This window comes from Sesamum indicum, linkage group LG5, assembly GCF_026168435.1.
Source record: "Sesamum indicum cultivar Baizhima isolate 11 linkage group LG5, ASM2616843v1, whole genome shotgun sequence".
Taxonomy (NCBI): Eukaryota; Viridiplantae; Streptophyta; class Magnoliopsida; order Lamiales; family Pedaliaceae; genus Sesamum; species Sesamum indicum.
The window spans coordinates 5,303,942-5,331,398 of NC_142661.1; the positions used below are offsets into that span (position 1 = coordinate 5,303,942).

At 33.6% G+C, this 27,457-nt stretch overlaps 1 protein-coding gene across 1 annotated transcript; it reads left to right on the plus strand.

Annotated features, from left to right (window-relative positions):
* The first annotated feature begins 898 nt into the window (after positions 1–898).
* Positions 899–16,860, plus strand: LOC105179183 (tRNA dimethylallyltransferase 2-like). The gene is made up of 2 exons (XM_088880300.1): positions 899–1,396; positions 16,411–16,860. Exons 1-2 carry the CDS (start codon positions 899–901, stop codon positions 16,858–16,860), a joined length of 948 nt encoding a protein of 315 aa, XP_088736426.1.
* Positions 16,861–27,457: the final 10,597 nt, after the last annotated feature.

Here is a 27,457-nt window from a genome sequence, read left to right on the forward strand (position 1 = left end):
ATAAAATTTGTAGACCAGATTTATGAACCTTCAATTATTATAGATTTTGTCATTATAATATATGTTTTTTCAGATATAGTAGGTAGACGAATTAATGAGAATACTTAAACTCACTCGATTTTACTCAAAAGCAAATCCTACGTAAGATATGGATAATCACCAAGTTCTTCATCATTATCTTCTAATTTCTCATAATTTTTTTCTCATTCGATATGGTAAAATTACTCATTATACATCCCAAAAATAATTTTTTTACAAAAAGTAATTATTGATGAACTTATTGCATCTCTTATGGTACCTGCATTGTGCAGATTTTGACATCTTAATTATGATTAGTATTTGTATTATCTTTTGATGATTCTTTTCCTATTTTGTAAATACAGTAAAAGATACAGTAATTTGGACAGAGCCTTGCTTATGATTTATTTAAATGGTTATATAGTAAGTGGATAGGGTTAGGGGTGAAGTTATTACTATGCATGGCTTGATTTGTTCCACATTGTGTGTATGTATGTATGTATAAATACCCCCTACATATCCTATGTTTTTTCATGTTTCAAACAATTGTCTAGGTAGTTTCTTTCACATCAATGAAACTTGTTCGTGATTCTCTCTAGAGCCCACAAATGTTTGAAGTTTTTCTTCAAACAAATCCTTTTGAAGAAGAGAAATTAATCCAAGAATTGAAAAGGGCTTGTCTCTCTATGATAGATATATATTCTAAAATAGTAGATTGTATTTGGCACATATTTTGTTTGTTTTGTTTGAGAGAATTCTAACACGTGGCCACTTTCTTTTTCCTTTTAATTTGTGTGATGAAATTGACAGGTGTTAAAAAAAGTAAAAATAAATACCAATTAGAATGTCAATCTCCTCCTGAAAGCCAGCACAATCCAGCATGACGAACTTTTTAGTTAGGGGCATGATGAACAAACAACACGGGAAGGATAAGGTGGTGGTGGTACTGGGTGCAATTGGCACAGGCAAATCGCGCCTGGCGATAGACCTGGCCACCCGTTTAGGGGCAGAGGTCATCAACTCGGACAAAATTCAATTCTACAAGGGCCTAGACGTAGTAACAAATAAGGTGAGCAATGAGGAATACCACAGTGTGCCACACCATTTGCTCGGAATCATTGATCCCGAGGCGGATTTCATTGTACATGATTTTGTGGATCAGGCATTGCTGGCTGCCGATGCCATCGTTCAAAAGAATCGGTTGCCAATCATTGCTGGAGGGTCTAATTCCTTCATACAGGCACTTTTCAATGACAACACTGAGTTTCTCTCCAAGTACGAGTGTTGCTTTCTGTGGATGGACGTGGCGATCCCGGTCTTGCATTCGTACGTGTCGAACAGGGTTGATCAGATGGTGGATAGGGGTTGGTGGAGGAAGGTAAGGCATTTTTTTATCCCAAAATTCGTGACTACGATTATGGGATTAGGCGTGCCATTGGGGTCGCCGAGATGGATGAGTTCTTTAGGAGTGAGGGTCTTGCCGATGGTGAAATTAGGGCTAAGCTATTTAAGGCAGCTATTGATGAAATTAAGATAAACACTTGCAAATTAGCTTGCCGTCAAGTTGAAAAGATTTTGAGGATGAGGGAGGAATTCGGGTGGAAAATCCATCGGTTGAACGCCACAGAGGTATTCCTTCGACGTGGTGGAGATGCCAATGAAGCATGGGAGAAAGTGGTGCTGGAGTCTAGTACGAACATTGTGGCTCGTTTCATTTGCAAAGAAAACATAGATCCGAAATCGACTGCATATGAACAATTAGTATAATCAATTATGTACCTTCGTGCATATGAACAATTAGTATGATCAACAAAATTTTGTAGTCCAACTAATATACTGACTTAAAATTTATGGCGATACAATTAGTGTGAAAGCATTAATATTCAATACTTTGATCAGCAAAATATATATGTAATCCAATTTATACCAATTTAAAATCATGTCCGTTTGATTAGCATTATCTACAAGATATACATATAATCCTATTTGCATCTAGTTAAAACTTGTCGAATCATTTAGTACGATCAATGAAAGATGTAATCCCTACTCAAACTAAATTAATACTCACTTCCATATGAGTATGATCAACGAAGGATATAATCTGTACTCAAACTAAATTAATACTTACTTCCATATGATGCTTCTACATATGTATGACCAAAATTTATTATCTCTACTTATTCCAATTAAACTAGTGTTCGAGCAGTTAGTGTGAACATTAAAATATTAAATCCTACTTATTTGTATACGTATAAAAATAGAGTTTATGTCTTGTAATTTATGAGGGGGTGTCTTTTTTTGTCCTATACAAATTATGAAAATTAGTTTTTTCAAGACTAAAATTATCAAAATTATAAAATTAGTAAAATTAAAATTACTAAAATAATTAGTGTTTTCAATAAAATATATGTAAAAATACTATGGGTGTGTAGGTGGATGTATATATACACATATACATCCGGTGTTCTTGAATAAAGTTGAAAATTAAATCAAATTATTTGCGATTGCATTTGAGGTTGATGAATAAATGTGTAATACGAATATATTAGTATAAGACAAAGAGCACGAATTGTGATCGCATGTTAACATTTATGATATCTATAGAAGCGTATTAATCATCGCTATATTCTTGAATATGAACAAGGAATAAGATGTGTGTTTGACTCTTGTAACATTTATCTAAGTTAATAAAACTCATATCCGTACATTTATGGTGCTTCCATCAACGAAATATTTAGTCCTAATTACCAAATTAAACTTTTTTTATAGAATTATTTTTGAAATATAATCCTACTCATATCAATTTAAAGCTCATTTCAGTACAATTAATATGATCAAGAATAGTTCCAAATTCTCTTAATTGTAAATGTGAATATATTAATGATGTTTGTATAAAAAAAGTATAATATAGTCTTATATGATCCTATTTATACCAAGTAAAAATTCATGTTCCATGTATTTTTTATGATAATCAAGTGAAAAATCATGTACGTGCAATTACTGTGGTCTACCAAAGAAGTTATTATGTTGATTCAGTCTAAAATCAATGTCCGTACAATTAGGGTACAAGCATTATGTGATGCTTTTACTAACAAAATATATATGTACCTTCCTGCATATGAACAATTAGTATGATCAACAAAATTATGTAGTCCTACTGATACATTGAGTTAAAATTCATGGTGCTACAATTAGTATGAAAGAATGAATAGTCAATGCTTTGATCAACGAAATATATATGTAATCCTTTTTATACCAATCAAAACTCATGTCCGTGCGATTAACATGATCAACCAGAAATATATATAATCCTATTTGCAACTACTTAAAACTTGCCGATACATCTAGTACGATCGATGTAATCCCTACTTGTTATAATTTGTAGTCCAATGACTTATTAAAAGGCTGACCTTGGCAGCCCAATTACCTGACCCACTTGGTAGCCCACAACCGACCCGGTAACCCAATCAATTCTGTCTACCTACTTATATCACATTCATAACCCTAAATCTCAATTTTCCTCTTCTCTATTTTTTCTGCGCCGTCTACTTCCTCTTCTCTCCAAATCCTCTCTATGAATTTCTTCCTTCTCTTTTTCGTGAGCCATGGCGACTTTCCTAAACCAATCTAATAGGTTTAGGAAAACCACCAAGGTTTTCCTTCTCTACCACAGTTTTCACCCCTTTAAATAGGGGATTCTCCCTTTCGGCTAAAACATGAATAAAAGTTGTTTATCTCCTTTACCATTCACCAAAGTTCATTTTGAAATATTGAGTTGGGGTCTTTGTGACCGTGTGATACTGAGATCTGAGTGATCGGGGTTGTGGTCGGGTTCTGGGTTTGTAGAGTTACTGTGAGTCGATTCATTGTGGAAACAGTGCCTTGTGACCATATTCCTTTATCGAGATGTTGGATCTGGCTACTCTGAGCTAGTTAATCACTATACTGTTGATTTAATTATATCATTATTTCTTTCATTTGTTATTATTATTTAAGTTGTATATTGGCCTGCAATAATCTTAAGGAGTTTCGTACTCCAATTTTTGTAATAGTTGGATATGATGTTCTAGTGATTTCCACTCTACACTACTCAAACTAAATTAATACTCACTTCCATATGGATATTATCAACGAAAGAGGTAATCCGTACTCAAACTAAATTTGTACTTACTTCCATATGATGCTTCTACATATGAATGACCAAAATTTATAATTTTGATAATTTTAGTAATTTATACTAACTGCTCAAACACTAGTTTAATTGGTATAAGTAGAGATAATAAATTTTGTTCGTACATATGTAGAAGCATCATATGGAAGTAAGTATTAATTTAGTTTGAGTACGGATTACACCTTCGTTGATCATACTCATATGGAAGTGAGTATTAATTAAGTTTGTTGATCATACTAAATGTATCGGCAAGTTTTAACTAGTCGCAAAATAGGATTATATATATTTCTTGTTGATGTGCATAGGGATAAATTAAATCAAATTGTTCGCGATTGCATTTGAGATTTATGAATGAATGTATAATGCGAATATATTAATATAAGACGACTAACACAAATTGTAATCGTATGTTAACATTTGTGGTATCAATAAAAGTGTATTAATCATTGCTATATCCTTGAATATTAATGAGGAATAAGTTGTGTAATTAATTCCTGTAACATATAATGAAGAATTCATGTTAAAAAATTCAGGAAACTGATTTACTACTACATACAATAGCGTTATTACAATACTAAAACAAAATAAAATAAAATAAATGGATGCAATCAGTATCATCGCCGGATGAATACTGCAACTTACTTACTTTCATATTAATCATGGACCACAAAATGTCCAAATACATGAATCAATTGCATTCCAAACGAGCCATGAGATTGTTGGAATGAATGACAAAAAGCCAGTTAGATTGGCTGTTAGTCATTCTTCAATCTTTATCGAATAATATTAGATTGATGAATATGGTAAGAGTTCATGAACGGGGTTTTATTGTGTTTACCATTGATATTGAACGGAGTTTTCAATGTCATAACCAAATGACCACACATCAAAAGGTGAAACTCGTGGAGTTGGGGTACGCATAGATTTGGCAACTATGAAACCAACTCATATGGGTCCCGGCTTGATACGTTCCAAGTCGAGAACCTGAAAACAGGGTATCAAAGTCCTATAGAGACTTGCACTAAGTATTGCATTTGTGTTTCGTTGGCAGGAGACATAGGTTTCCATTGTTGTTTTAGTGGATTAGATGGAAAAGTACTCGACTGACTAAACTAACTTCCGGGAATCGTCATAAAAAACTATTAAGGCTTGATCGGTATGGCTGGGATTTTTTGGTTCTGATAGTACACGATTAATCATCGGACTTGAGTAATCATGCCAGTCACGTGCATATGAAGACTGTATCTTGGATATGGCGAGTGGTGATTGTGTCGTGCGACATGATCGTCATAAGCCTTATCCAGTGCATTCCGAGTATGTAGCAAGGACGGTGGATATCTAGAGTATCTGTCCCCTGTTAGTATATGTCAGTGAGTTCTTCTAAGCGCTCTAAAATGGTTTAGACTATAAAAGTATTTAGCCAAAATGATTAGTCGATCAGGGATAGGTTTTTAATATCAGATTAGTAGAGTAAATGCGTCTCGAGTATTAAGCATTGTTGCCTAGTCAAAGATGGGAACCGATGCCTAATTCCATGCCCAATTCTAAGATCAGGAGACGGTTAAAAGTAGGACCGTACTTGTACAGGTTCAGAGCCTATATGTTCATGCCGCTATTCACCCAGTTTCTAGTACCATGGACCATTGCTACAGGACCACTCATTGTAATGAGCTATTTTCGATTATGGGATAATCCAAAATAATTAATTAAATTAGATTTAATTAATTTTGTTGGTCGCACACGCCCAAGTCTAGCTGAGGGTGAACTTAAAGAGTCACACCCTACCACTATAAAGGGTTGGAATTAATTTGGAATTAATTCTAGAAGAGTCGGATTACTTTAATTGAATTAAATTAAATCTTCAAGACAATAACTGATTGGATCATTTAATTAGACCAATCCATTCGATGGATGACTTTAGTTTAATTAATTGGATTAATTAGAATTTCAAGTTAGCTATTAAAATTAATTGGATTAAAGTATATTTAAATATTAGACTTATAAATTAAATTATGTTTGATACAATGTCCATTAAACATGGGCTTGATTTATTTTAATTAAGGAGTCAAACCAAGTCCTTTGTTAGACCATGGCTAGGTTAAGGAGTCAAAACTCCTCCTTGGGTGTGGTGTGGCATAGTCGTATTAGATGGTTTAAGGAGGCTTGCTAGGTTAAGGCTCCTTGGTATCTTGTCACTAGGTCACATATAAAGCCTCTAAAATACTCACAACCGACCAGCAGCTGCTGCAAAAATATACTCATGAAATTTCTCTCCTATTTCCTCTCCAAAAACCCTCTTAAGATCTTAGAGATCCAAAGAGGAACAAAGGATCAAATGTTCAACAATAACGTTATTGATTCTTTGCACATGTGTGGAGTTTTTTTGCTAGCTCAAATATCCACATCCTTTAGTGGTGGTGTGTTAGTCTTTGGAGGCTCTCTAGATCGAGATCTCACTGTGAACGATACAGAATGAGGAATCCACGATTGTAGTCGAACAAAAAAAAACAACAATGGAAAAAATCTCATTTAGTATTTTCATCCCTCTTATTTATTTTTCTCGTAATTATTGGCCTTCTTTGTTTTATTTTAGCACTGAAGGTCAAAGAAAAGATCACGGGTACACCATTGATCAAGATTTAATTGTATGTTAAATCACTATTTTTGATTTTTTGAGCTTCCGCCGCGGTTTCTGGGCTCATCCGTTCACTTCAAGTGTTATCAGAGCCCGGTTCGGTGTATAGGCCTAGAATCTAACATGTTTAATGTGGATTTACATGATAACATGTTTTAATCGACTTTGGAAGCATGATTTTTATTTTAATTGCATATCTAAATCTAGGGTTTTAGATATTATAATTTTGCATTTAATTTTGGGCTTGAGAATTTTTCTTAAATTTTGGAATATCTAAAATATAATTGATTCTTGGAAATGCAGAAAAAAAAAACAAAAAACTTCATTCTATAATTAAGTTGCATTATTTTTAATATAGAAGCCCTTGGATTGTGTATGTGATTAATATATGATATTAGATATCATTATTATAATGCATGGTTTGTGTTATATTTTTTTGTGCATGTTTATTTTGAAAATAAATGTGTTGTTCTATTAATTGGATTAACATGAATGATCACAAAACCCATTGGATGGTTTATTTTCTGTTGGGTTGTGGCATGCGTGCCACTTATTTTCTTATCTCTCTATTATTAGCCTAATTATTTAAGGCATGTTTTCTCCCTATTTATATAACTCCCGCAACTTCTGTTTGGGGTTTCTTTTTAGTTGTATAATAAGTGTAATAGTTAGGGAGGTTTAGCTCTAACGATGGAGGATTATGGAGAAATCCATCGGTTGGCCCATGGAAAAGAGGCCCAAAGGTCGAAACCCATGAAGGAGATGAAGAAATAAAGAGAGATTACAAAGCCCATAGTATGTTAACGGGCCTACCCTAGATTGTCCATGGCTCTACTATGAGTTCAGTATATCGCATAGGCTATTGGGCTTGTGATTATCCAATAGTGGCGTGCTAAACTTTTATTTTTGCGTGTCATGCATTTTGATTAATGCTTTTAATGTTTAGAATATTATGCATAAAAAATATTAAATGTGATCAGGTCTCGGTCATATAAATAACAAATAACCCTCACTTGGTCGGACCAAGTTAAAATATTAGACCCATAATGGAAATAAACAAAGGATTGTTATTACATGTCTTCCATCCACGATAATATAGTGAGGAAGTTTATTTAACCCATACGTGGTCTCATGAGTCATGGCACATTTGGATTGAAATGAAGTTGCATTATTATTGTGAACGAAGTTAATACATACCTATTTCTCAATCTCATGAGTCGTGGGGCGGTGGTAGTCTGCCCTATGATTTGGTTGATGAGTTGGGTCTAACATCAAGCAACGTGATTCGCTTGGAATCCTCTGAATCACGTGGAAAAGGTGATGCACAATAGTTGAGGGATCGTCCATACGAAAGCATCAAGTGATGATCGTATCCCAAGTAGGAAAGTTGAAAGACCTCCTGGCTGATTTGGAGAATGAACGTGAACTTACAATCACTACCTCCCCTTTTCCATCATTTTATTATCAACTATAACATGAATGTAATTGAGAAAAACCTTCATGAGTTGATTAATATATTGGTCCAGTACGAGGCAACGATTGACAAATCTGCATCTGGCGGTACTAGTGGGAGAGGCTTCAACCTTTAAAGTTATGTGCTAGGGTGGCAAAGGGGGGAAGAGGAAGAGTGATGAGAGTTCTTCTAGTGCTTCTACAATTTCAAGTGATCATGTTATGCTATCAGGCGGGGGTAAAGGAAAAAGGAAGATTGTTTGTCAGTCAAGGATTACGAATGATGTTTTCACTTATTACTGAGTGAAGGGCTATTAGAAGAGGGACTGTCCTGAGCTCCTCTCCGATGAAGGTAAAATCTTTAATTGAGTATTAACATAATCTCCATTCTACCCATGGTATTGGATACCACTGAATTCATAATCTATGAGACAAGTGATGAAGAGGAAAAGAAAAGTTGAAACAAGATGATCCTACGGCTTAGAGATAGAGGGGCTGCTATTGTAAAGACTAGGGACTTAGTTATGCTTAGTGGTGATCATATTAGTATAATGTTTATGTGACCTAGCATGATTGAAATAGTGATTTCAATTATTGTTGGACAATTTTGATTACGTATTTTAATCAGTAAAGTCTTTTATGTAACATTAAATGGGATTCATGTCTATTGGGTAAAACATAAAATTTATATTATCTTATGATTGGATTATGCATACTGAAATAAAGAATAAAATGATAATCAAGAATGAACTTACCATTCTGGTTGGATAATCTCTTCTAGTTAAGGATGAGAAAGAGTGATGGACTCAAAGAGCATTAGAAATAGGTAATTTGGATCCATTAGCTTTCAAAACCTTTTCTAAGAAGGAGAAAGACCCCAAAAGCTATTTTGTAGGTCAAAATGAGATTATCAGTTGCACATTGGATTGGATGTAGTGTGATATTTGTAAGTCACCAAAACACACAAAATCAGTATGGGGTTCACAAGTCTAATTCTGTTTGATGAGGTTCAAAGAATTAGACTCGTAGTGATGAACCAAACTGATCACCCTTTGATTGGATCGAGAAGTATTTAGTGGAGTTCTTGAATATTGAAAAATGAGAATATGATTCGTACTCGATGAAATTCTTCCTGAAAGGGCCACAGTTGACCAGTCTTTGATAAGAAAAAAATTAAACTAAACAGCTTAAAAGATATAACGAAGTAGAGAGAAAGATGCATATATCATCTTTCTTCCTTAGCTTTTCTTTATTCTTTTTATTTCCAGAAAGGAACAATTAAACTTTACTGATTCATGATTGTAATAAAATTGATAATGCAGTGAAAATATAGACATTCTACTCTTTTCTTCTTTTATTGAAGATGTTAAAAGAAGGGCAAATTGAAATTAATTTTTTTATATTTTGATGCTCGATCATTGAGACTTTTAAAAAATTAATTTATTGAATTTTTAACTAATATTTCGATATGTTCAACTATTTTATAATATTTTCAACTTCTTATTTAGAAAAAGAGTACTATAAATCCGTTGTAATGTATGCACATTTTCTATATACGTATATGAAATGCACATAAATTGTTTAAAATTTGAATTTATAAAGTTGGTACTCAATATTAATGAATAATGTTTTAAGATATGTTAGCATATAAGTAGTTAATATAGTTATCTAATATGAAACTATATATAACATAACTAATTTCAAATTCACTAAATTACGTATTATTGAATTGTTTTTACTTTTGTAGTTCCTTATACTTAGATTGTTTTTAATTTAAAATTATCAAATTACTTCTTTTAATTAATAACTTGTTTTCATAAAAAATGGTTAAGAAATTAATGGTTAGAAAATTAAAAAAGTACTACTAAATAAAACAACACAAGCTGGAGAGATATAATTGTAGTCATTTATCTTCAATGAAATCACCTTCTATTGTACATGTAATTTGAATGCATAGATTTCTTAGTATTCTCTCGTAATGTTTAGTGTTACTTATACTTTTCCATCCGAACTATGAGCATATTTATATATTGGCATTTAAATTGTTATTGTTTTTGTTTTAACTTACCATCTCAACTTTACAACATTTTACCTTTAATCATTTATACCTATTTTTCAACCAATTTTTTTGTCAAATAAAACATCACATGCAGTACACATGTGATGTTTAAAGGTTATGTAATATGATATTTTTCACATATGCACAACATGTGATGGTTTTTCGGACAAAAAATCAAGAAAAAGACAATCATATATGGAAAATTGCAAATTTTGCAAAATTGTAATGGTAAGTTAATACAAAAAAAAAAAAATTCAATGGCGAAAGTAAAAACGAGCATAGCTTGGATGGAAAAATATAATTTGCCCTAACTCTTATAACCTTTTGTATCCCCCATGATGTTTTGTAATTATATTCGTTAGTAGTATAGTTTGTAACCACAATTTTCGTGGTTTACAAATACCATATGTAATTCATTTGTACAAAATCTTTTCGAAGAATTAGACGAAAAGAGATTTGGAGAGAATACATATATTGTTTTCTTATATACTATTAGAAGTAATAGCCTAAAAAACTTAAAATTTTTCTAAGTTTATAACACGTTATCAACAAGACTTTATGCTCAATCAAGATAGAATGTTATTTTTCGTTGTATTATTTTTATTCTTTATTGGTTTACCTCTACAATATCGTAGTTATTTTTATTCTTGTTTATTTAATAATGACATATTAATAATCATGTTTTTATACATTTCAATGTCTCCTGAAGTGGACATATATAAATAAAAAGTTCTATGTTAATTGATATTGCCTCCAGAGTAAACACACATTTCTTTATTTCATCGCCCGAAGTGGACTTGTTTTATAAAATTCCATTGCTTTCTGAAGTAAGTAATGAGTTACATTACCTCTAGTAGTATGTAAACTATTTTATACCAATCATTTTCAATATTATCCCTGTAGCGATGATAACTATAATATTTGATTCTCTCACCACTTGAAGTATTTTGAGGTAATGGCTTAATCAAGAAGCCTAAAGCTTCTTTATTTATTTAATTGATCCATTATAATTTCTTTGATACCATATTATAGATATTATAATTAAAATATGACTAACTTGAAGTTAATTTAATTAATTTACTTTACCTATATATTTTTTTTTCATATGTCTATTTTGAATGTTTCCTAGCATATTTATATGCAATAAAATTTACTTACTGACAAAACAAATTGACATGAATACCATTTAATTTCCAGTTTTTGTAACATTTTAAGATTTAAGCCAAACTTAAATATATTTAATTCCATGTATGCATGTCATAATAATTCAATTTAATTACATGGTAACTTATATGTTCCTTATTGCTAGTAATATTTTTATGTCACTTTTACTTTATAATGTGCAATACATTTGATTCTACTTAAATGTATATGTTGAATTTTATGCTAAAAGTGCATATTAACTTGTTGTAGCTTAATGGCCAATCTCACAAAATTGGATTTCAGTGCTCTTGATATTTCTGCAATAAACTATCTATTGTGGGTCCTTGTTGCCAAACTGCATTTGACAATGAACAAATATTAGAAAAAATATTTTCTACTTTTGATATATCTAACCTTGTACTCTAGCAGCAATCAAGGAAACCTTGTATAGACAGTGTTTATCTATGGTTTTATGCCATTTTTTTCTACTTTTTCTTTTTGAAAATGGATATATGTGGTGATGGTTTAAGAATAGCATTTACACATTTTAATATTGTTTTACAAGGATCGACAATTTCCATCGTACATTATGAAAAGATCAAAACTTGTACACTTATATTTTATTCTATTATCTTAAAGATAATAAATATATTCTATAACATACATAGTAATTACATGTCAAATCCCAATTTACATTTTAATCTATCTTACAACAAAAAGTATTCACTTTACATAATAAGTGATTTAATTTATTCTCATTATTTTTTTAGCATTTGTATGTTACTCTTCAAATTGTTATCTTACATGACAATTCATTTAATTGATTTTCATTCGTCATCTAACCTATTTTGATATGTTAAGTGATTTAACTAATTCTCATTTATATGTATGCTAGTTAAATTTTCAACATTAAATCATTTCAATTTTTGTGATTTTTATAGATGTTATATGATAGGGGAAAACCTAGTAATGCGATATACTATGAATATAATATACAAAAAAATTATATGATTAAATAAGTATAATGTGAAAAGTAATTATTAGGAATAAATGTGAATAATGTAAGAAGTAATTAATAAGAGTATAAGTGTAATGTCTAGAGGAGTTAATAAGAAATAATAAGTATATTATTTTACATTTGTATCCTTAAAAAATAAATATTTTTAAGGTTAATTTAGTCCAACCAAAAAAAGAAAAAACTTTTTATGAGATTCATAATTTTATAGATATGTAGATATATATATAGATTGATAAATTTGTCTAAAACTTATTGGTGCAGCACATAATAACTAGAAAAAAAAATTCTCATGAAATGTTTGAAGTTCTAAATTAAATTGGAAGTTTAGATCTTGTTCAAATTGCGTGGTTACATCTTACAACCAATAGGTCATCGGTTTGAGTTCTATAAATATGGTTATTTGGTCTATTTTTACAGTAGTTTCTTGCGTTTAGTAATTTTTATTTAATGTATGTTTTAATTTGAAATTATTTATCTATATATATCGATAATTTAATACACTGTTTTCAATAAAAACAAATCACTTATATTTAGGTTTTCATGAATCACAAGTATTTAATAATTAATGAATGAATTTTAGAATATTGAATCATACTTTTCATATAGTAAAAAAAGAAATACCCCTTAATGGACTAAAATAATCTTTGTCCCTTTCATTTAATATTACATTTTCCCTTCAAATTTGCACCCACCTAATGAAAACGCATCCGCCGTTAGCAACTTAACAACTGCTCCTCTTGTGTCTCGAAATTGGAACAGAAAATACATATAGGATGCAATATGCGAATCATCTACAGTATGGGACCAAAATTGGAAACAAGTCCACTTTTAGACCAAAAATGCAATTTACCATCGAATAGAAATTGAAATAAATGAGATTTTTGCCTATTTTGTAGCCGCCGAAATCATAGATGAAAATAAAAAGGATCCTAAAACTATGGAGGAACGCTAACACTTAAATGATTGAAAAAATTGAAATTAAGCGAGAAGTATTTGGACCTATTACTCCAGCACCAATATGTGTTCAGCCAGTTAGTAATAAGTGGTTATTTGTACAAAAGAGAAATGAATGAACTGAACTTGTAAGGTACAAAGCTATACTTGTGGCCCAAGACTTTATCCAAAGGCCTAAAATTAATTATACTGAAACGTATTAGCATGTAGTGGATGAAACCATACTTACATTATTAATCAATTTATTAGTAATTGAATTGTTGGAATAGGTGACCAAAAGTCAATTAGATTGGCGGTTTGGAGAACCATTCTTATAATCTTTATTAAATCAATATTGTCCCGACGAATATGGTAAGTATTCAACTTTGGCACATGTGTCTGTTATGCTTGTCATATTACGTTAAGCACTACTTTGATGTCACAATAGATGTCCACAGACCACTCAATGACCCATGTAGTTGGGTTGCGCATTGGATGGAGGCTATGAAACTAACTTTTGAGGGTTGGTTTGAAATGTTCCAAGTCGATGACCTCGAGACTGGGTATCAAGAGTCCTATAGAGACTTGCATTGAGTATTGCATTTATTGGATGATTGCTGCATTTCATCGGCTACAGACGTTAGACGTCTATGCAATTTTAGTAGATTAGTTGACAAGGTGGTCAATTGACTGAACTGACTCGTGGGGATCGTCATATGGAAGCCTTAGAGACTTGATCGGTATACTTGAGTCCCCAGCTCTTATAGTACGAAACTAGTCCTCAAACTTGAGGAATCACAGCAGTCACGTACATATGATGACTGTATCTTGGATCTGTGCGAGAGGTGATTGTGCCACAAACATGATCATCATAAGTCATATCCAGTGCTGACTAAGTATGTAGTGAATACGGTGAGTTCCAAGAAGAGGATTCGTCCCCTATCTGTATGTGACAGAGGTATCTACTATGCACTTTGAGATGCATTCACGCCTTATGAATCTCTGGCCAGAGTCGTTGATCGAATAGAAAAAGGAGGTTCCTATGTCACGAAACTTGGCGTAACACGATCTCAAATATTAAGCATAGATGTCTAGTCCAAAATGAAAATCCGCACTTTCCATGCCCTCGACTAAGGCTGAGAGACGATAGAGGGAAGGACTCTGTCCTTCCAAGTTATATCAGAGCCTGATTACGATGTAGGTGCTGTCGTATTTTGTGAATAAGCATGAAAATGTGTTCTTTATTGCTTTTGAAGCATGATATATTTTATACTTATTCTTTGATAATTATATGAGAAAATTAATTTATTTAATTTTTGCAATTTGGATGATTTAAGTATTTTATGAAAATTGGATTTTCTAATAAAATACTTATTTTAATTTCAGTTTAATGTGTGAAAAACAAATGGTATTGTAGCACTGAACAACTGACCGGGGAAGCCATCGCCCGTATGAGCGGCTGTGTGGTCGCTGCGCTGTTGCTGCTGCTGACGACTGACGGCTTGGCTGTTTTTCGCCATTTTTGCGGAAAATTGAATTTTCCAATTTTTGCACATTTTTTGACAAATATTTATTGTTGCTGATTTAATTTTGGAGAAAATTGGAATTTTTCTAGAATTAAATTGTTTTAATTAATTTGGTTTAATTGCGTGTATTGGATGCACAAGGCTTAATCATCCATATGAGTTGCAAATCTTAAACTTATTGTTTTCTACATATAATTATTTGTCGTGATATTGCATATCACAACATTTTTGGGATATTCATTTTCTTGTCTAGAATGATTAATTGTTATTCTGTGCTACAATGAATGTGAAGGGGTGATCACGGAGCCCTAGACTGCATGTATTTCTTTTTATTTTCTCCTCCCTTTTCGATTTTAGCCTTTGGAGATATTTCTTTTCGATCAAGGCTTGGTATCTTCCTCCGAATGTACTCTCCCCCAACTTTTCTTCAGGGTTTCTTATTCAAATTGTAACGAGAGTAGTATAGGACCTTTGGAGATATTTTTTCATTTCCAGCAAGCCTACAGAGAAGAAGGCCCATGAAGGAAGAGGCCCACGGAGAAGGCGGCCCATGGAGATATCACAAAGCCCATCTATATGTTGAATGGTAATATTACTTTGTAATAGCATAGAACCACATTAGATAGACCATAGACTCACTGCGGGCTTAGTGGGTCACGTAGGTTGCGCTTGGATCATCCAATAACGGTATGCTAGGTTCATTACAAGCGATGCGTTTATTTAATGCTTTATATTTATGCATGCAATATTTATATATGATGAGGTCTCGGTCTAAACTCAAAATAACTCTCACTTGGTTCGATCAAGTTGATTATTAGGCCCATAATGGACTCAGATCAAAATGGTTTTGATCTGTCCCAGCCTTCCATCCACAGCAATGTGGTGAGGAAGCTACCGATCTGAAGTGTGGTCTCACGAGTCGTGGTACATTTGGAATAGAGAAAAGCTGCACCATTGTTGTGAACAAAGGAATATGTTCACCATTTCCCTATCTCACGAGTCATGGGGGGCGACTAATGAAATGTGATTTGGTTTATGGATTAGGCCTAACATCGAGTAACATGATTCGCTTGGAGTCCTCGGAATCATGTGAAAAAGGTGTTGGAAAAGATCTTGGGGATCTGATGGGATGAGAATGTTACTGGATACCTCCCACGAGTTTTTTGCCATGTGAATCGTAAAAGCAGGGTATGAAAAATTCGCTTGTGGATCCCAAACTCACTAGAGACTGGTGGGCTTTTATATAAATAGTGGGAGAGTTAAACACAAGTGATCAAGTCTTTAAGCTTAATCATAATATTACAATCATTTGTTCATTTCTCTTTAATTTTCTATTGTCTAGAAAATATCTAAGAATCATTTTTAGCCATGATAATAGAGGCTAATAAATTCAATGGCACTAACTGCAACGACTGGCTGTAAAATCTAAGGATTGTCCTAAATTTTAAAAACCAGGGCTATGTTTTGGACAAGTCATTCCCAACGGCCTTACTGGAAGGGTCCTCGCCTAAAGAATGTGTCACATTGAAGAAGTGGCTTGAGGATAACCACAAGATCCGTAGTATCATATTAGCTTCAATGTCCAATGACATCCAAAAGCAATATGATAGGCTGGATGATGTTCCCTCGATAATGCCCCACATGAAAGAAGTTTATGCACTTCCTAATAGACATATTAGATATGCTGCCACGAAAGTCTTCTTAGGGACAAAAATGGCTGAAGGTTCGTCTGTAAAAAGTCATGGGGTTAAGATGCTATCCCTAATGGAGAAGCTCGAAAACCCTAAAGTTGGGCTTCACAATGACACGTACATTGAAGTGATTCTTCAGTCATTTCCTCCGTTCTACGACCCATTTATTATTAACTACAATACGAATGGACTTGAGAACCTATTCCTCAATTAATTAATATGTTGGTACAATACAAGGCGATGACCCACAAAATCTACGCCGACCGTATTGGTAGGAGAGATTTCAATCTCTAAAGCGAAAGGCAAGAGGGCCGGACCCTGAAAGAGGAACAAGGGTAAGGGAAAAGCCATTCGAGTCATTGCTAGCACTTTGAGCAAAGGGAAAGGGAAGGTTGGCAGTTCCCAACAGTCGAAAGCAAATGATATCTGCATTCATTGCCAAGAAAAGGAGCATTAGAAGAGGGAGTGCCCACAACTCCTCTCCAACCTAGGTACACTTGTGATTGAAGTGACTATGCTAACTAATTCTGCTTCTTGGGTATTGGATACCGACTGTGGAGTTCACATCTACAATAACTTGCAAGTGTTGGAAAGAAGTAGAAAGCTAAGTAAGGATGAGATGATCTAAGGTTAGGTGATGGGAAGGCTGTCGCAGCGAATAAGCCATAGGATCTTTCCAGTTAGTTATTAGTGATCATATTTGGATCAAATTAAAAGACTGTTATTATGTACCGAGCATGATCAAGATATTATTTTAGACAATGATGGTTATAAATTTGCAATCAATAAAATTGGTTTTATTTGATTATTGATAATAACTATCATCTTCTTGGTACATTGGTAAATGGTCTTTATATTCTCCAACGGTCTAATTGGATTATTACTGCCCAACACAAACGAAAGTTAGATAATCATGAAACGCACAATTATGTCATAGAAGGTTAGGCCATATCCCAAAAGATAGGATGAGAAACTTGGTAGACTCAAAGAGTCTAGAGGTAGAGAATTTGGAGAACCTACCAACTTGCGAATCCTATCTAAAAGAAAAAATGACCAAAAAGCTTTTTTGTTGGACAAAGTGCGCTTGACAACGGACTTTTGGATTTGATCTATACAGACGTTTGTGAAACATTAAATACTCCGGCTAGAGGAGGATTCTTATACTTCATAACCTTTATTAATGATCACTCACAATATGGTTATTTTTACCTAATGAGGTACAAGTCTCAGGCCTTTGGAAGGTTGAAGGAATACAAACTTGAAGTCAAGAATCAAATTGGTCGTAAAATTAATGCCATTCGGTCGGACTGAGGCTGAGAGTATTTAAGTGGTGAATTCATTGATTATTTAAAGGAGAATCAAATTCTCTATCAATGGACTCCTCCTGCAACACCACAACTAAATGCCGTGGCTGAAAAGAGGAATCGAACCTATTGGACATGGTTCTATCCATGAAAGGAGGTCTAGTCTGTGCAAGTTTGTCGGATATCTGAAAGAAACTGCGAGATACTACTTCTATGATCCATTTGAGCAAAAGGTTTTTATCCCAAAAAACGTAGTGTTCTTGAAAAAGGGTTTTCCTGCGGATAGCGGATGCAATGAGGTGCTACATAAGGAAACAAGTCAGATACCTCAGTAGAACGAAATACATCATTTGAACCTATAGTTCCCACTGATGGTGCTCCAGTCCTCCGTAAGACGACCAGGGAATCGCGACCACCTAATAGGTGTGGATTCTTGGGACCGACCAGTCAAATGGATAATGATTCAAGGACGTACTGAGAAGCAATGTCAGACATCAATTCAGATAAGTGGCTTGAGGCCATGAAATCCGAAATGGACTCGATGGGTTCAAATTAATTTTGAACCCTCATAGACCCCACTAAAGGTGTTAAATCTGTTGGGTGCAAATAGGTCTACAAACGTAAGCTTGGAGCTGACGTAAAGGTTACAACCTTCAAGGCTGTGCTTGTGGAAAAGCATACACTCAACAACACGGGGTTGATTTCGAGGAAACCTATTCGTCTGTAGCCATGGCCAAATCCATTCGGATTTTGCTTGCCATAGCAGCATGGTCTTACTATAAAATATAGCAGATGGACGTGAAAATGGCATTTCTCAACGGTTTCATTGAGGAAGAGATCTACATTGATAAGTCAGAGGGTTTCACTTCCCTTAGAGAAGAATAGAAGGTCTGTCGTCTCCAAATGTCCATCTACAGCCTCAAATAAGCTTTTCGAAGCTCGAACACAAGTTTGAATGAAGTCATACGGGGTTAGAGATGGTGTTACAAGTTTGAATCAAGAATGAATTTGATTGTTGTGTATACAAGAAGATCAGTGGGAGCACGGTTGCGTACCTTGTGTCGTATGTAGACAATATCTTACTCATTAGAGATGGTGTTAAGATGTTAGGCAACATTAAAGCATGGTTTTCCACACAGTTCTCCATAAAGGATATAGGTGATCCTCTTACATTCTTGGCATCAAGATCTATAGGGATAAATCTAGAAGGATGTTAGGACTAACGCAATCCTTGTATATTCAGAAAATCTTGAAGAGATTCTAGATGCAGAACTCAAAACGATAATTCCTTCCAATGTGGCATGGGATTAAGATGTCCAAGAAGCAGTCACCCAAGACTGATGAGGAACTTAATAGAATGTCGAACATCCCTTATGTTTCACGAAGCATTGAGTATGTTGTCCAGTGCACCAGGCCCGATGTTGCGTACGCTTTGAGCGTGACGAACAGATATCAGGCATGCAATAGGGAAGCGCACTAGAGCACAGTCAAGACAATGCTTAAATACCTAAAAAGGACTAAAGATGTGATTTTGATTTACAGTAGTAGAGAATTAATATTGGAAGGCTATACCAACGGTATCTTCCAATCGGACGATGATGATGCCAAGTCTCAATTGGGTTTTGTATTCAAGTTGAATGGTGGTGTGGTTGCTTGGAAAAAGTACCAAGTAGGATACCACAACGCATTCCATCTTGGAAGCTGAATACATATTGGCTTCCAAAGCAGCTAAGGAAGCGGTTCAATGAAAAAGTATATCCAAGAGTTGGGTGTGGTACCTAAAACTACTGAACCCGTAGTTGTCTTTTGCGATAACAACGGGGCAATAGCACACACAAAGAAATTGAGATCTCATCACCGTTCCGAATATATTCTTAAATGCTACCATCTGCTTAGCAAGATAGTGAGCAGAGGTGGCGTTAGGATGGATCGATTCAGCTCAGCAGAAAACACAACGGATCCACTTATTAAGCCAATTTAGGAAATTGCCCATGCTCGGCATCTATATAAGATGGGTTATTGACTTTAGGTCAAGTGGAAGATTATTAGAATAGGTGACCCGAAACCTAATTGTTTTGGCATGCTTGTAATCTATTCAGGCAATAACTCGATTTTATGTAATTTTTTTTTCAATGATTAAAATGAGTATTCACTATTGGCATTTTCTTTGTTTTGCTCATTACACTTATGTTTGTATTTCTTTCAAACATCATAACAAAGCCTATAGAACACCTTGAACAACCGTGCAACAATTGAACTGCGTATTGGATGGCGGTCAACAAACTAACTATTTAGGGTTCAGTCATAAATATTACAAATCGAGGACCTTGAGAATGGTCAAGAAAGTGTCCTACGGTGACTTGCATTATGAGTCACATTCATTTGATGAGTTTCGTGTTTCATCTGCGATAGACCTGGGACATCAATGCGATCTTAATCGCTGGATTGACTAGGTATTGAACCGACTGAGCTGGCTTGGGGGGATCATCATATTAAAGCATCGAAGGCTTGATCAGTATGACTTGAGCTCCCAGCTCCGATAGTACGGGAGTAGTCCTCAGACTCAAGGAATCACGGTAGTCACGTGCATGCGACGACTAAATTTGTGCAATAGGGGATCGTGTCTCAGACATGGTCATCTTAAGCCTTGTCTAGTGCATTCAAAGTATGTAGCGAGGATGGTGAGTTCGAAGAAGAGGATCCGTACACTCTCAAAACGTGACAGAGGTATCTGCTGTGCACTTGGAGATGCGTTAACGCTCTATAAACCTGTGGTCACAGTCATTGGTCGAATAGAAAAAAGAGGTTCCTCATTCGAGCAATTTGGCGTGACGCAATCTTAAGTATTAAATATAGACACCTAGTCCAGGATGGGAACCGACACCAATTCCATACCGTAGACTATGGCCAGGAGATGGTAGACGGAAAGACCATACTCGTATAGACTCTGGAGCCTAAAAGTTCACATGGATTTTCGCCCAGTCTCTAATGCAATGGACCGTTGCTAAACGACCACCCATGATGATAGGCTTTATAGATCAAGGATTGATCAATAATTATTAATTAAATTAAATTTAATTAATAACAGCGTTGGACACTAGTCGAAGTCTAGCTAAAAGGTGAACCTATAGAGTCACACATAAATCACTAAGAAGGGACGAGTAATTAATTGAGAATTAATTCCATAAGTAATTGGATTACTTATATTGAGAGGGATCTATTGGATGGATAAGTCCAAGGATAAATTAATTGCATTAATTTATATTAGGCTTGTCCTTATTATTTAATAAGTTGGACTTATTATTTAATAAAGGCTTATTGGGTTTATAGTTTTAAATGAATTAAATATATTATGGACTTAATTAAGTGAGATTTAATTAAGATTGATTGGGCCTTGTATTTTAATTAAATAAAATCGGCCCAAGCTCATTAATTAAGTTTGTGAAAATGATTAGAAAAGAAAAAAATTGACTAACAAATTCACTTTTGGAAAGTACCATGTTAGTGATCCTTTATTTGGAATAAAGGATCTTATTACCTTATGGATGGTTAAATGAACCACTCGCAGTTTCTGGTGCCCTTTCGCCGCTACCCAAATATGGTCTCACGAGTCGTGGCACATTTGAAACACAAGACGAGCTGCATTATTGTTATGAATAAAGAATCACGCTCGTTGTCCCTATCTCCCAAGTCGGGGGGGATGACAATTGAGGTGTGATTTGATTGATGGGTCGGGCTTAACACTAGGTAGCATGGTTCTTTTGGAGTCCTCGGGATCATGTAAAGAAGTGAGACAAAATATCTTAAGAATCTCATGGAATGTGAATCGCATTAGTTGCCTCCCACAAGGCTTTTTCCATATGAATCGTAAAAGTGGACGGGTTAAATTGTTCTTGTGGATCCCAAGCTCACTAGGAAAGGATGTCTCAAAACTCCACTTGAGAGTGGTGGAATTTGTAGAAATAGTGGGAGAATTGAATGACTAAAAAAGACCAAGTCTTAAAATAAAATAATATTGAAATAATCTATTTATTCTTTCTACTCTGTGTTTAGAATGCATGTGTTAGATACAATTTTCAATTTATTTTTTAAGATTTACTTCAATTAATTGAACGCAAATAATTAATTTGCTGGGAAAATCGAAGGATTGTCCTCGGTTTTCGAACCTGGCTTATGTCATGGATAATCCACTTCCATCGGACTTGCGAATGGAGTCCTTACTGAAAAAGAACGTTGATTGAATGACCGTACCCATATGGACTTAGGTTCACACGAAAATTCACCTAGTCTCTAAGCGATTGCTAGACGACCACCTGTAGTGACGGGCTTTCTTGATTAAGGGTTAACTAAAAAATATTAATTAATAATAGTATTGGACACTAGCCCAAGTCTATATAAAAGATGAACCTAAAGAGTAGCACACAAATCAATAAGAAAGAGCGAGCAATTAATTTTGAATGAATTGCACAATGTGTAAGTAATTGAATTACTCACGCATGGGGTCCATTGGATGGATAGCCCAAGTTTAAATTAATTGGATTAATTTAAAATGGGCTTGTCTTTATTTAACTAATGAATTGGATTTCATTAATTAATAAGAGGCAATTTGGGCTTGAGTATTTAATTGGATTAAATACCTAGTGGGCTCAATTAAATAAATTTTATTAAATTGGATTAATTGAATTTCATTTGGCCTTGAATTTATTTTACATAAAATCGGCCCAATGATTCAGGCGCACTAGCAAAACTGATGAAGGAAAGTTGATGAAAGAATTAAAATCAGCCTAATTAACCTAATTATTCATAGCGATATGTCCTTATAAAATCATTTTTATTTTCATTGGTAAATGAGTGTTGAATAATACATTAGAGTTTTACATCACTCACTTATTCATGTATATATACGGTAGTTTTTATTAACTTAATTAGAGTTAGATTACTTTGTGTACTTGTTAGATGGATATATCTTACAATTTTTTGTTTAAATTCGTTTTCATCTATTGCAGTGCAACAGATACACTACTTATAATCCATAAAAAATAAGGGGTCAAAACCTTTATTTCATAATTAAGTTATTTATAATTTAATAGTTTTTTTAATTTATGTTTACTTCATTAAATCTCTGAGGACCCGCATGGGACAATTATTTGTGATACTTTAAGTATAAGGAATGATTTTTCAACATTTTCAATTCCCATCTTATTTCAGCGTTTTTATTTTCCATTACAATTCAATTTTACTATGAATTTCAAGAATATAGTTGCAGCCTCGTTGATGATGTCGGGAAAGTCCAAAAGAGACCATCCAACTGCACACCTGTCTCCATTTCTCTTTTTAATTGAATATCTACTACTTGATCCAGTTTGATCCTGCACCAAAAGAACAAGCATATTAAAATATAAATAGTATAAACTAAGTACAAATAAAGTAAAAAGCCTAAGCATATTAGATTAAAGAGATAAACAAACTCCAATAACCAATGAATCAGAAGTGTCCGTGTATGAAGGAAAGCTTATAAACTTCAACTGAAACTTTTAATAAAATATGAAAGTGACCATCTAAGTTTTAGTGAAATAGTGAGACATATTACCTTATATTGCAAAGAACACACCTTCACCACAAAATTTCAATCAATAAATAATTTTCTAATTCAATAATATCATTTTTTGCATTTGTCTCTATCAATATTATATAGTCATCAAAAACAAAGTAATTCTTGATGCATTGTATCTTTTTCTATTACAGGATCTTTTTCTATACTAGAATACCAAAATTAGTGAACAACTCCCTTTTCTCAAGTACATTTAATGAGATCAAGTAACTACCAAAACATTATTCTAATTAGCAAATATTTTTTAATCCTCGTAATGGTCATTGTAAAAGTTAGGTTATATCCTACTTTTGCATCTTTACAATTTACAGTAGTAGATTTAACTAAATAGAATAAGTTGCTAATAATCAATCATTTGATAACCATCCTATTCTCAAGGAATAATTTCAATAACTAAGCCACTGCAAGTGATCTCTATGGATAAAGTCCATCCAAACCAAACAAAGCAACATATATTGATTTGGAATTTCTTCATATAGTGATCATAACAATCCTATAACAAAAATAACTTCATTGTTGCATAATTTAATGTACTTATATATGGTTCAAAATATTCAAGGAAAAATATATTTTGGAAACAAGATCGCTAAAAATATGCAAAATAGGAAGTATTAACATTTAGTCCAACGATAGTTATATATCCAACAATATATGTGCATGTGAAAATTAAGTAAGTATAATATGCAAAATAAAAGGCATGAAAATAAGTAGAAGATACGATGCCTTAATACTGTGAATTTACAGGACAACAATGCGTAAAGTTGAAAAGAGAACATTTGTTTAATGATACCCCGTCCCACGTGGATTTTGAATTAAAAGATCAGCAACATATAAGGATTGGCCAAATAACTCAAGTGCATCCATTGGATATCCCTTTTTAGTTTGCTGTCATAATCAAATTTGACTGTGCACTTAGTGGGTTTGAGGCAATTCTAGCAGCCGGTGGGCCTAGGGCATGACCAAACGGTATCAATGTCAATCACCAAGCAAAGTCGAAAGCTAAAGTGGTGATTGTGATAACCCATTCCATATAAATTAGAAACTAATAAGATAGCAACATATAAGCATTGGGCAAAGAATTCAAGTGTATCCTTTTGTTATCTCTTTTCGGCATGTTGCCATAACAGAATTTTAGGATTCACATGGTGAGGAGGCAATTCAGACGTCCAATGGGCTCAAGGGCCTAAGGCGTGACATGTTCCACAGAAATCTTTAATCATTGTGTTCAACAAATTGGAAATGATCTCAAAAACAGGAAAGATATTTTGTAAAGGTCATAATACAACAAATACATGAAAATAAGATATTGAAACTTTTCATTATTATAGAGGAAAAAACCTTACCACAATGTTTGGATTCGTTCTCTGAGTGTGTTATTGTGTTTTATGGAGATAGAGAGAGAAAAATAAAGATAAATAAGTGCGTGCTAGAGGGGCACATTTGAATTTATTTTTGGAGATAATACAAAATAAGTATTGTATGTTTAATGTTGTGTTTTGGGAGACAAAAATTTCTATTCATTATCAAATAATTGTCAAATCATGTCTGTTTTTTATATATTTATGTATATGTGTGTGTGTGTGTATATGAATGCATTTATGCTAAAATTGTTAAAAACACTCAGATATGGTGTTTTTGAATGATGGCAAATATTGGGTATGTTTTGACTTTTCCCAGAGATAACTTGAAAATAAAAACAAATATAGTGTACATTTCTTGATATCTCCTAGAATGTGCTTGCAAATCGGTAATACTGTTGGAAGATCTATGAAGATTTTTTTGAGTAAAGGTTCTAAAAACTTTACTATTTTATTATATTGATAAGGTAATAGTAACAAGCTTCATTTATTGAGAAATGGTTGAACACTCAACATTAATTCTTTAGTGCCTAGCCATTTCTATCTAGGCAATGGATTAGGTAAGACCCATTTATTGATGACTGAGAAAAAGATAGCTAAACTTTTGAGTGGATACATCTTTCGAGTGGATATCTCACTCACATGAAATATGTAGTTTATCTTCCTGTCACATCTTCATTTGTTAGCTGGTCCACCACATTATCCCCTTCTCTGAAAGTGCACAAGAAAGATACATCTCAAACTTCTTTTGATTGCATGAATTTTCGCCAGAATATGCCGCAACCACTAGTTGCCTCTATGTTGTGACTTCATTAGTGCTGAAATATTTTTAGCATCAATTTCGATCTAGATACTTTAAAAAGCATATTCTTCAACCAATTTAAAACCTTAATAAAATGATCATTTGATAATGTAAATACTCAAAACCATAAATACTACATCTTCTTGGTTATTTTGCACAACCTTGCATGCACCATGGTAGGAAGATGGTATGGGAAGTGAATCCATGTGTCATCAATATTTAAATCACCTATCCTTTGTTGTCTTTTAAGTACACTTGATTTGGGAACAACTATAATTGGTGATACATCCTAAACATGACCGTTTAAGTTTAAAAATAATGATCGAGGTGTTTGGTTTGTTTCATGTTGTCCCAGCAAACCATAGAACAAGAAACTGTACAAGGATACATATATGTCCCACAGTCAAGAAAGTTGTTGTTCGCTTCTATTAATGGTGAACTATTATTATCGCCAAATCTGCTATTAAAAGCTACGGCTGGAAAAAAAACTAGCAAAGAGTTCCAACACCTTCGCACCTTAAAACTCCGGAAGAACACATGTGCAATAGTCTTAATATGGGAACACCACTAGCATTTAAATGCCATTGTAATCGTTTTTTGACCTGCAACCAGTTATTTATCAATTGTGACGATAATATTGGTATTGAAGGTTTAATTGTAGGCTACTAGAAACCATAAAAAATATTGAAGAATCGTTGTTTCACAAACTGAATGCCAAATGGTATTAATGAAAAGATCCCTATCATATGAGGGCCGCTAAACCACTTGTCTGTAGACTTCTCATTTAGCATTAATTACTGCGACATAAAATATTTATTTTAGAAAAGAATTTACACGGGTTACCAGTATGTCTTCTTTGTATTTGTACCATCATCTCATTAATGGTTATAACTATTACAATTGACATAGATGACATCACCATGATTAAAAAACCAAAGTATTGCATAGTCTTATGCAAAATTTGCTTGTATTTGGTATACCATGGTACCCACATCAGATTTGGGCACTAACACCTTGACGCATAATGACATGTTGCACCACCATTTGTATCTGCATCCAGTGATCGATGCATTGCCGCCTTTCTTACCCGATATCTTTCGTTCCAAACCATATGAAATACTTCATGACAAAGTTCCTCTACCTAGTATTATAAATGGTTCTTTCAACTTGCACCACCTCCAATCTTGGTCATGGGTGATTTCTTTGTTGACAGTATTCAATGCTAACTAAACCTTAGTAAAAGTTTGAATTTCTCTTCAACTTGTTATGAAGAGATTAAATATCAAGGGTACTGAGATGCTACTTTATCTCATACTCAGTTTAATTATTGCTAGCTTGTCCGCAAGAGAAAATTTGAAAGGAAAAGAAGTTACATTGATCAAATTTCTATTGTTGGATTATATAATTTGTATAGAGTAATTTGATCTAAATATTTCAGTAAGCGGTGGACCTCCATTTATATAAACAAAAACTAGACTGGTTGGAAGGCTGAAAAAAGTAATTTTATGTAAGATAATCATGATTTGGAGTTTTTAAAGGAAATATTCTCTGAATATGAAAAAAGTTGGCAAATTGAGAAAGATGTAGAGAATACTAAATAAATAGATGGATTAGAGCGCCAAGACCAAAAACACAAAAAGTAACATTTATTGTCCCAAGTATGACAAACAACATACCAAGAGATAGAATTTTGTGCCGAGTAGGATAATATAAGGAAATTAACGCATTCCAAATCA

Excerpts from the sequence above, each read along its gene's own strand:
- LOC105179183 (XM_088880300.1), top strand. The coding sequence starts at position 899 with ATGACGAACTTTTTAGTTAGGGGCATGATGAACAAACAACACGGGAAG. Across the intron at positions 1,397-16,410 it reads ATAGGGGTTGGTGGAGGAAG|GGCTATGTTTTGGACAAGTC; the intron begins GTAAGGCATTTT and ends TTTAAAAACCAG.